General features: G+C 39.2%; 1 protein-coding gene across 8 annotated transcripts; it reads right to left on the bottom strand.

Annotated features, from left to right (window-relative positions):
- Positions 1–4,479: 4,479 nt before the first annotated feature.
- Positions 4,480–11,408, bottom strand: LOC135194907 (uncharacterized). Of its 8 annotated transcripts, none has more exons than XM_064221138.1 (4): positions 11,194–11,408; positions 7,284–7,909; positions 6,299–6,499; positions 4,480–5,581 (listed from the first exon to the last, which is right to left on the bottom strand). In XM_064221138.1, exons 2-4 carry the CDS (start codon positions 7,902–7,904, stop codon positions 4,985–4,987), a joined length of 1,419 nt encoding a protein of 472 aa, XP_064077208.1. In that variant the 5' UTR covers positions 7,905–7,909; positions 11,194–11,408; the 3' UTR covers positions 4,480–4,984. The 8 variants fall into 8 exon arrangements, with proteins under 8 accessions (XP_064077208.1, XP_064077189.1, XP_064077192.1 ...); XM_064221119.1 differs by lacking the exon at positions 11,194–11,408 and adding an exon at positions 11,113–11,193; XM_064221122.1 differs by lacking the exon at positions 11,194–11,408 and adding an exon at positions 11,085–11,178.
- Positions 11,409–11,571: the final 163 nt, after the last annotated feature.

The raw sequence follows: 11,571 nt of genomic DNA, 5'->3' as shown, positions 1-11,571 counted from the left end.
ATTTTTCCTGGTATAGTTTTGGGCACTATTAATCTGCCTCTGCTTGCTCCTTCTGATATGTTTAGCTCCATGATGTTTTCGGCAATTCCTTCTATCTGTTTCCATGACTGAATTATCATGTAGCGTTCTCTTCGCCTTTCTAGACTATATAATTTTAAAGATTGTAGTCTTTCCCAGTAATCAAGATCCTTAACTTCTATTCTAGCTGTAAAGGACTTTGTACACTCTCTATTTGTGCTTATCCTTTTGATAGTGTGGGTAACCCAGTACATATCATATTGCAATATTCAATTGGACTACGAACATACGTTTTATAAAGCATAATCATGTGTTCAGCTTTTCTTGCTTTGAAGTGCCGTAACAGCATTTCCATTTTTGCTTTACATTTTGCCAATAGAATTGCTATTTGATCATTGCATAACATGTTCCTATTCATCATCACACCAAGGTCTTTAACTGCTTCCTTATTTGTGATTGTTTCATTATTAGGTCCCCTATATGCAAATAGCTTTCCTTCTCTATCTCCATAATTTATTGACTCAAATTTATCAGAGTTGAATACCATCCTATTTACCTCTGCCCAATCATATACTTTGTTAAGGTCTCTTTGTAGCGCGTTCCTATCTTCATCACAGAGAGAGAGAGACTACAGAAGTATCGCAAAGAGATCACAGATAGATTAGTGGTATTTTCACAATTGAGAGAGAGAGAGAGAGAGAGAGAGAGAGAGAGAGAGAGAGAGAGAGAGAGAGAGAGAGAGTATCGCAAAGAGATCACAGAGATTAGTGGTATTTTCACAATTGAGAGAGAGAGAGAGAGAGAGAGAGAGAGAGAGAGAGAGTAGGGAAACTAGCAGCCGATCTTTGCCATTCATTTTCACCATTAAAAACAATCATCATATCGTCGTTAAGACTATACCGTCAGTAAAATTAAATACCAAAGAAAAAACTTACAGAAAAGACTGTCTGTCCTAGTGAACCGAATCTGTACAATATGAACAATTCTACATAGTAAAATAATAACACAGAGAGAGCATTTTCGATGCTTTAGACCAGGGCTCTCCAAACTATATACCGAAGAAGAAAAGTAAACATCAGTCATGCATACCAAGAGACAGAAGGATCTTGTTCCAGAAAATCAGAAAGTGGAAAAAGGGTCTTGCAAAAGAAAAAAATGCATGGAAAGTTATATAACTAAAAAGTAAGATAGAAAATGCAGAACAAAAGATTATACAATCAAAAGAAAATGAAAAACGGGACTTGGAAGAAAAAACCCTAATAAATATCAAGCAAAACCCCAAACTATTATACTCATACGCAAAAAAGATGAATAAGAAATGAAGGGAGATTAACGAATGAAAAAAAGGAAATTTGCAACATATTGGCAGAACGATATAATAGAGAATTCACCCCTAGAATAGATAATGAAGATAATGATATAGAAGTAAGGGACGAAAATAGTGAATATTTAGCTGACATAGATATTAATGAAGCTGATATTGTGCAGGCTATTAATGAAATTAAAAATGGAGCTGCAGCAGGGCCTGATGGAGTTCCTGCTATTTTGTTAAAGAAAGTAGTTTCATTCTATCGCAAAGCCACTTGCAATATTATTAAGGACAAAGTTTGAGAACAGGCAAGATTTATGATGAGCACAAATTAGCATATATTACCCCTACTTTCAAAAGTGGATCAAGACTAGAGGCAAGTAATTATAGGCCTGTGAGTCTAACATCACATATTATGAAAGTGTATGAAAGGGTAATGAAGAAAAATATTATGAAACATTTAATGAAAAATAATTTATTTAATATAGGACAACATGGTTTCGTACCCGGAAAAAGTACACAAACCCAACTGTTAGTCCACCGTGAGAACATACTCAAAAATATGAAAAGAGCACAGAAAATTGCAAACATGTCGGTTTACTCTAGACTTTGCAAAAAGCTTTTGACAAGGTAGATCAAAATATATTAGCTAAGAAAATTAGAAAACACAATATCGTGGATAAAGTAGGAAGATGGTTAAAAGAATTTTTACACAACAGAAAACAGATAGTTATTGCAAACGATGAGAAATCGGATGAAGCCAAGGTAATATCTGGTGTGCCACAAGGTACGGTGTTAGCTGCAATACTGTTTGTTATTATGATTGAAGACAGACAGTAATGTTAAGGATTCGGTAGTGAGTAGTTTCGCTGATGACACAAGAATAAGTAGAGAAATTACTTGTGATGAAGATAGGAACGCTCTACAAAGAGACCTTAACAAAGTATATGATTGGGCAGAGGTAAATAGGATGGTATTTAACTTTGATAAATTTGAATCAATAAATGATGGAGACAGAGAAGGAAAGCTATATGCATATAGGGGACCTAATAATGAGACAATCACAAATAAGGAAGCAGTTAAAGACCTTGGTGTGATGATGAATATGAACATGCTATGCAATGATCAAATAGCAATTCTATTGGCAAAATGTAAAGCAAAAATGGGAATATTGTTACGGCACTTCAAAACAAGAAAAGCTGAACACATGATTATGCTTTATAAAACATATGTTCGTAGTCCACTTGAATACTGCAATATGATATGGTACCCACACTATCAAAAGGATATTGCACAAATAGAGAGTGTACAAAGGTCCTTTACAGCTAGAATAGAAGAAGTTAAGGACCTTGACTACTGGGAAAGACTACAATCCTTAAAATTATATAGTCTAGAAAGGAGAAGAGAACGCTACATGATAATTCAGGCAAGGAAACAGATAGAAGGAATAGCAGAAAACATCATGGAACGAAAAATATCAGAAAGAGCAAGCAGAGGTAGATTAATAGTGCCCAAAACTATACCAGGAAAAATAAGGAAAGCACACAAGACATTAATCCACTACGCACCAGCATCGATGATGCAGCGTCTATTCAATGCGTTGCCAGCTCATCTGAGGAATATATCAGGAGTGAGCGTAGATGTGTTTAAGGATAAGCTCGACAAATATCTAAACTGCATCCCAGACCATCCAAGATTGGAAGATGCAAAATATACCGGAAGATGTAATAGCAACTCTCTGGTAGACATTAGAGGTGCCTCACACTGAGGGACCTGGGGCAACCCGAACAAAATTTAAGGTCTGTAAGGTCAAGGACTATGGCCCGCGGGCAACATCCGGCCCGCCAAACAAATCCCTGTGTGGTGGCCTTGAAAAAATAATTATCGCACGACTGGCATCGCCATTATTATCAGAATATGAATGGATTTGGAAATTGGCATTTTTTGCAGATATGACAGGTCATATGAATCAATTGAATCTGAAGTTGCAAGGCAAAACAAATTTGATCAGTGACTACTTTGTTCATGTCAAGGCATTCAGAACAAAACTTGCGCTACTTGAAGGCCAGGTGAAAGTTAAGAATTTTGCTCATTTTCAATGTTGTGAAAAATTTCATGCAGAAAGTAAAGTTGAATTTCCTTCTTCATTTGCAAATGAAATAATTTCAGATTTGAAAAAACAGTTTCAGGAGCGATTTGCTGACCTTGATGCCAAAGCAAATGAAATCAGGCTCTTTCATAATCCATTTGACGGCAATGCTGAAAATCTTCCAACTCAATTTCAAATGGAAATTATTGATCTCCGGGCAGATGGCAGACTGAAAGATAAGTATTGAGAAGGAAATCTGATTGAGTTTTATAAATGCCTGCAGCCAGATCAGTTTCCAAATTTGATAAAGTTTGCTTGTAGTTTTGTGCCCATTTTTGGAACAACATACTTGTGTGAACAAACATTTTCCAAAATGAAGTATGTGAAATCTAACTATCGAGCAAATTTGTCTAATGATCATTTGAAATCAATTCTTACAATTGGCTCATCTAATCTGGAACCTGATTTCAATGAAATTTTGAAGTCAAAACGTCAGTATCATTCGTCACACTAATTTGGTTGCATAAAACTAAAGGCAGGAATCTATTTAGTTTACCCTGATTTTTTCCAACAAGATGTTTTAATTTTTCCATGTTTATACTCTAATATTTGAGGAAACTAAATTACTGGCACTGATTTGTTTTTTTTCCTTTCGCCCGCATAAATGTGGGAAATATATATTGTGGCCCTTTCATTGAAAAGTTTGGAGACCCCTGCTTTAGACTAAAAGACACCACATTACGATACATTCTTTTCAGAATCATTCCGTGATGATATAACACAGAGAGCATTTGTTGGTTGTCCAACTTGCCATACTAAGGACCCCTAATTATGAAAAAAGTCCCAGCCGGGAACTACAGCTAATCAAAAGCTATCGTTACCATACCAAGATACTTGGGGGGGGGAGTCATGAAGCGACGGTCTGGGTAGCGAAGAATGGGAGTTGCTACGTCATAATTGGTTTGAAATTAAGATTATTTTAATAAAGATGTGCATGCTAATATAGCTGCTCGCACACCGAAGTATCGATAACGCCGACACTAGGATGATAGAGACTCAGTGATGTATATTTGTTTTTGTATATATTTTTTCTGGAGTTGAAAATATACTAGTTTTTTCATTGTGTCGCGGACACCCTAGGGCCCTCTACTGGACCCCAGGAATCCACGGACCCCAGTTTGGGAACCACTGCTCGTCTAGACTATAAGACTTCACGCGATATTTTCTTTTCTTCTTCAGAATTATTTCGTAAATGTCCCCATTGCAATGATAACAACGAGAGCATTTGTCTATATGCAGACTTCACGCTACTTTTTTTTTCTAGAATCATTCCGTAAAAGTCTCCACTGCAATGATTGACACAAAGAGACAATATCCGCTTTGCTCTAGACTAAAGACATCACGCTTCAATGTTTCCTGAATCAATTTGTGAAGGTTCCAACCAAAATGATGTCACAGAGACTTCACGCTATACAATTGTTTTCAAAATCATTCCGTGAAGGTCCCAACTGATATGACAACACGACGCCTCGAGCGGTTTTGTTGCTCTAGACTAAAAAGTTTTCACGCTACATTTTCTTCAGAATCATTTTGTGAAGGTCCCAGCAGTCTATAGGCAGCACGACACCGCAGTCTGAGACAGTAACTGACCCTATATCGAACAATTTCGCAGCTTCCCTGACAACGTGCAACCCCGACTTCACTTTTCCAAAAACTGCTCTGTACCGCTTAACACCCTCACCCAAGAATCGACACCGCTCTGAATCAAACGCCCTCCCGGTAGTGATACCAAACTGGGCGCTCTTGGGCCCGTCGTTGACTTGGAAAGCCGCCCAGACAATGCCGCTCACGCCCTCGTGGGCGTAGATCTTGTCTTGCATATCAATCCCGCCCAAGAGTGGTCTCCCTCCCCTACCGTCGTTGAATTCGTAATCTCCTCCTATGACGCTTTCGTACACGGGGTCTCCTTTGTCCATGACTTGGAGGAACCTCGAGGAGGCGTAGGAGGGGCCGAGTTCTCCAGTGCAGAGGAGCTTGAAGTGCTTGCCGAGGGCGGTGTCAGAGGCGACCTCGATGTAAACCCTTCCATGGGGGCGTTCGTCCCACGACAAGTCGAGGAAGGCTGTCACGGGCGGTCTCTGCAGTGATTTGAGCAAATTATCGTGCTGAAATGGAGAGAAACAAACTTGTAGTTATTATTATTATTATTATTATTATTATTATTATTATTATTATTATTATCATCCAGAAGATGAACCTTGTTCGTATGGAACAAGCCCACACCACAGGGGCCACCACTGTCTTAAAATTCAAGCTTCCAAAGAACATTGCAGTACTCATTTGAAACAAGTAACAGAAGGTAGTAGGAAATACAGAAAGAAGAAACCGGTTATTAGAAAAGAAAAAGTAACTTAACAAATCAACAAACAAACAGGTAAGAATTCAAGTAAATGATAAAATACAAGTAGAGTGGCTTTAGGGTATAATTGAACTACATCATCACCTGGGCTTTCGAAATACAGTGCTAGATAATAATGTTGACATCATTGTCAGGAGAGGATGGAAAGTAAGATGGAAGAAAGAGAATATGAATGGAATTACAGTAAAAGGAATGAAAGGGGTTGTAGCTTGGGGCCGAAGGGACGCTGCAGAGAACACCCTTTAAGTATAGTCTATATACAGTTAGTTCACTGCGTGTGGTACATTGACCCCTCCCCCCACTCCACCCACGTGGAAGATCCGTTGTTGAAGATACCATTCTTATTTACGACTTAAAAATTCCTAGTCAAAACTGTATCAGACCCAAAGGGTTAAGGTTCGAATCCTGCCCACAGCGCATGCGCTCCTTGTGTGTGTGTTATCACCAAAGTGACTTAACATACCTTGACAGTTCTCGAGGAATCGCTCGGGACTTCATCCTTCAAGTGATGCAGATGTACGTAAGTGAGCCTCGAAGATTCTTCGTAATCTTTCACCGAAATCCTGGCCGAGAAGGTTCGACCATTTCTCTGCGTCACAGCGTAAGTGGGATTCTCCTCCAGCGACAATTCGAACCCCCTCATCATCGACCGGAGTAAGGTTATCTGTTTCGAAATGTAAAATACTAATTCTGTTATCAGTCTTCAGCATTACATGTCGTTACGTGTGATTTATCAGCTACGCTGCTACGCAAAAGGAACTATACAAATCACAAGGCTTCACGCTACGTAGAAGACGTGATCGGCTGAAATCTGAGAAACATTACTCTCTATCTGACGTTTCTTCAAACTTCATAACGTCTGCGTGTGGGATTTCGAAACTATAGTGATGTACGTAGCTTTTTTTGGGCATACCGTCAGGAGTGAAAAATACGTATATATTAGCTTTGTACATAGATTTTTTTCGACAGCATGGCCAGAGTCTGTAGGAAAAAGAGGCTATTCAAGCATCGTTGTAGTCCTAGGCACATCTAAAAGAACCTAGACATAATATTTATACTAATAAAAGTAGACTAAAAGCTATCGATACCATTTTTCATAAACTGAAACAATGATTTATAGTTTTACGGCTGACGAGGAAATTATCAAATTACCGGAAATGTGCAAAATAATCAACAGACGGATTCATGAGGAGCAATGGCACTACAGAGAGAGAGAGAGAGAGAGAGAGAGAGAGAGAGAGAGAGAGACCCGGACATCAGTGTCATCTATCAACCAATCCTCAAATCGAATACTAATTACAAACATACATACGTTTTACGGTTACTTCCGTAACCACACTCGGCACAGCCTGTAACTATCCACTTTAAAGGGCCTTTAATGTGATGATGATTATCAACAAGAAAAAGATGTATTTCTAATGTTCTTTCCTTAAAAATAAGTGACTCACCTTACTCGCGTTAATGTTTTTCCCGATGGGAGATTGACGCGGGAATCTTGTCCGAGCTGACTTCTTATTGCTACCTGAACCGACGCCTTGGCGCGAACTCCTCTTCAGTTCGCTTATGTTCGCTTCGATCAGAATATCCAGCTCGAACTGCCTCCGCTGGACCACGTCTTCAATTTCGTCGACTATCTCGTTGATCCTCTTCGACAATACCTCCCTCGACGCTTCCTTGTACAGTATGAGCGTTTCGTAATTGAGCCAGTCGAATTTTTCGACGTGTACACTCACCACCAGATGGCCTCCGCCTCGCTCTCCGTCGCTGCTGTACAGCACGAGCTTCTTCTTCCTCGGAGTCCTGCTGTTATGAGTTGAAGAAGAAGGTAACAGCGTCTCCCCCTCGACGACCGTGACGTCATCAAAATCGAGCCCTTTCTGGCGCAAGGCGCGGCGCTGCTGTTCGCAGTAAGGGCAGACGAGGGCCTGGTCCCTGACGGAGTTGTTGAGGCAGTCCGTGCAGAAGGTCAGGTCGCACACAAGGCAGCGGGGTCGGACGTCGTCGGTGTAGGCTTCGTTGCAGACCTCGCAGTATTCGAGGTCGTCTGAGGAACCGTCGGAGTCGTCCATTAGTCCTGAGAGAGAGCAGGAGAAACAGCATATCGTTACCTATATACTGTATTTTTCTTCTTTTTTTAAAAGAAATTACGCAAATACTGTGCCTTCCATGGCTGGCTTGAGGAGTCATGAATGATATACCATTACGTTATCGGTACGAGAAAGAGAGAGAGAGAGAGAGATCAAAGCTCACTGACCAATTCAGCAAAATCTCCAGTCAGATAACCCTTGCTTCAGCTGCTCTTGTGTGTTATTTACCTTCGACTAAACATTCCTTTTCAACTCTCTCTCTCTCTCTCTCTCTCTCTCCTCTCTCTCTCTCTCTCTGTGCTAGCTTGTGCTTAATGTTTGGCTATTTACACTTCTCCCACAAGACAAAAGTATGTGTTTACAATATATATATATATATATATATATATATATAATATATTATTGATTGATTGATTGTAAGTGTGTTTGATGGCCTCAAAGCTAAACCACATACCAATACTTAGACCCAGTCAGTGGCGAGTATACACTAGACTATACGAACTCCTGACGGATTTGTCTTGCAGTGATTTCTTCACTTCTTTGAGAAACAAGTGTAAGGAGAACTTCGTCTTTCATTGCATATTTCTAGTGCTAATTGCTAAAACCACCCTCCACTACAAACTTTTACAAGCAGTCAAATTGCAGTTAGACGCACGAAATCGTCCATAACAAGTAGAACCTAGATGCAGGAAAATTTTGTACAAAGCGCAGAATTGCAGTAAAACTGGCAAATTTACATACATATATAATATATATATAATATATATATATATAAATATATATATATATATATATATATATATATATATATATATTATATATATATATATATATATACGCGACATTTTAATCAAGGACAAAAGTAACGCTTCGAAGTACCTTAACTTTTCGGCAGTGAGGAGCACTTGGGCAGAATTTCCCTCGGTAAAACCAGAAACTAACTGATTAGCAAATACCTAATCTGTGAGGCGTACATCGACCACAGACTGCAATCACTGACAAAAACATAACAAAGCTCATTTCAGCAGGGACGTACAGAGTGGGGTGCCCAAGCACCTGCCCCTTTTGCTACTGTATTAAAAGTGCCCTTTTGAGAGGGATGTATTATAGGCCCGCCGCCTATCTGTGTCAATGATAATAATAATAATTATTATTATTATTATAAACAGGAGCTTGTAGAAATGGGTATTATATCTTGGCAACACTGGGTCACCCAAGATCAGCTGACTATATGTCTCACTGTCTGGTAACACTGGGGCCAATGCAAGCTGAGCTAGACACACAACAGGCCAGGTAAGCTTTCCTAGTTATTTTAACTGGTATTGCCTCTGCATTAAGGCTTTGACTCCTTTTATAGCTATAATAAGTGTAATAACAAAAAGAGGGAGAGAGACAGTGGACCAAGTGAGTCGAGTAAATTAATAGATTTGGAGAGGAAAAAAAGGAACGGGGCCACAGTAATATGGACTGGAACGCCGAACGGTACAGGTACCGGTATGATTCATTGTAGGTGGCCATTAACCTACTCAAGCTGGTGAAGACAAAGCTACGCAGCCTGTCCAGTGAGGAGAGGTTATCTGATCTTTTGTTGCTAGCAGTTGAACAGGATATCACAATCAACAACAGTGAAGTTATCAGCATATTCAAAGAAATGGCACACAGAAGGGTTCTCTTATAAATATAAAATGATAAGGTCTGGTTATTAGCCAAGTGTATTGATCATACTGATTGATTTTCTTGCAGTCATTTATGTAAAAGTAATATATATAATTTTTCTTTTGGTAAATTTCCTAGTTCTACTGGTAGTCAGTACTGTAGATTTTATGTTCATTTAAAACAATAGCCCACTGGTACCTATGATATCAGTCATGTTTATCTCTTTCTTGAATTATTAATGGCTAGTTTAAATAAATTTGAAAGAATATTGAGCCGGTATATATTTAGCCTCATTCATTTCTATATTTTTGCCCTTTTTTTCACTTGAGCACCTGCCCTGAAAAAGTTCTCTGCACGTCCCTGCATTTCAGTGATGATAAAAAGAAAAAAAAGAACGTGCTCAACAAGAAACGGTAAACAATCTTTACTTGCATTTGCAAATGCTCATTTGAGAATCTAGTTGATCGTATAGGTGTAGTAATATAGATTCTAACTGGATAAAAATCTAGTATTGATTCACTGAATCATACCTTGGCGTCGTACAAGGTTCGACTAGCATTACCAGAAGGTAAACCTTTGAATGGGGGGAATCGTATACACGAGGAAGAGAGAGAGAAAAAAAACATTGTTTGTGTGACAACATAATTTCAAACATGTCCACATCAGTGTGTTCATCATAATTTATAGATTTTTACATCGAACTGTTTTTCTGGTGGCTGAAAACATCGACTAATAAAAGGGGAGACTGTAATCGAAAACTGTTTGCGCTTAATAATAATAATTAAATGGGCCTTGGTAGGCCTACATGCCAAGGACATCTGTCGTTACCAACAGCAATTATTCACTAAGGGCAAATGTTTCCCTGATTGACGAGAGAGAGAGAGAAATGTGTGCTTTAAACTGATAGCTGTTTGGTTTTCAGTAACTGATAAGAACCGTAACAGTTGTTTACATAGTCATACCGCAGGCGTCCGTTGCTAATCTGAAATGCCTGTTTAAACTGTCTTGCTCTAAATTCCCTCTAACTGAACGACGTCATGCAGTGATGTATGTCTTTACAAACTTAATGAAATATCACAAGTATAAAGTATCTTGCAGTAAAACCAGTGAATACCACTATACGTGCAATTATTCACTTGAACCGTTTCTAGCCAAATGCTCTAGAAGCAAGACTAGTATATAAAGGTATTTATGAGCGATACCTTGCTAGAAGTCTAGAAAAGGTAAAACACAAGATACAAGACACAACAGAGGACAGGTGACATTCATCTTTACATTCCGCATGAAGGATCACGAAAAGTTTAACATGCAATAGTTTTATCTCATTATGAAAGCTGTGAGTATACACAACATTGTTGAACACTACGTTGCCAGACGTATATCACGCATGACATCGATTGTTGAAACTGCAAGGCGATCTTATTCACTAATCACATCGAATAGAATTTACGTCCATTAGAGATTGGAAAATGCACAATATTTGTAACAATTAAACAATGCACAAACTGAAAATGTTACGTTCATTCCAACGCACATGCAGCGACGCTGGTTCGATAAAGGAATTAAGACCTCTAGGGAGAGTACGTTTCGCCACTACAGATCATGATAGACTGACCGTTGAGACGACGTGGAAATTCCTGGCTGAATCCCTGAGGTTCTCAAGTCTTAACCTCGTCCACCCTGCATCAGATGCTCTCGGGACTGGTATCATACGGATTCCGTAAGGTCATATTTCTCTCTTTGTGCGAGAGAAAATTATCCGTGACAGTTATCCTGGTTTTCATTTTAGAATGTGAATTAGAGATGAGAGCCACAGTCCAGTTGATCTTGAGCTCGTGTGACTGTGGCTCAAGTATCGAACACGTTTGTGGAGCGCTCTCGCGCTTCCTGTCGCGCGCGCGCGCGTGTGTGTGAAGATAAATGTATAATCTGCATAACTCTGCTTTCTTGTGCTGTATGTGTAAGACAGATGACTTGTCATCAGTGCTCTTTG

This window comes from Macrobrachium nipponense, chromosome 20 (genome assembly GCF_015104395.2).
Source record: "Macrobrachium nipponense isolate FS-2020 chromosome 20, ASM1510439v2, whole genome shotgun sequence".
In the NCBI taxonomy this organism is placed as follows: Eukaryota; Metazoa; Arthropoda; class Malacostraca; order Decapoda; family Palaemonidae; genus Macrobrachium; species Macrobrachium nipponense.
The sequence above is the reverse complement of the archived record's forward strand: the minus strand, read 5'-3'. Positions and strand labels throughout refer to the sequence as shown.

Coding starts and splice junctions, on each gene's coding strand:
- LOC135194907 (XM_064221138.1), bottom strand. CDS start 7,904: ATGGACGACTCCGACGGTTCCTCAGACGACCTCGAATACTGCGAGGTC. Junction 6,500..7,283: donor AAAACATTAACGCGAGTAAG/GTGAGTCACTTA, acceptor ATTTCGAAACAG/ATAACCTTACTCCGGTCGAT. Junction 5,582..6,298: donor ATTCCTCGAGAACTGTCAAG/GTATGTTAAGTC, acceptor TCTCCATTTCAG/CACGATAATTTGCTCAAATC.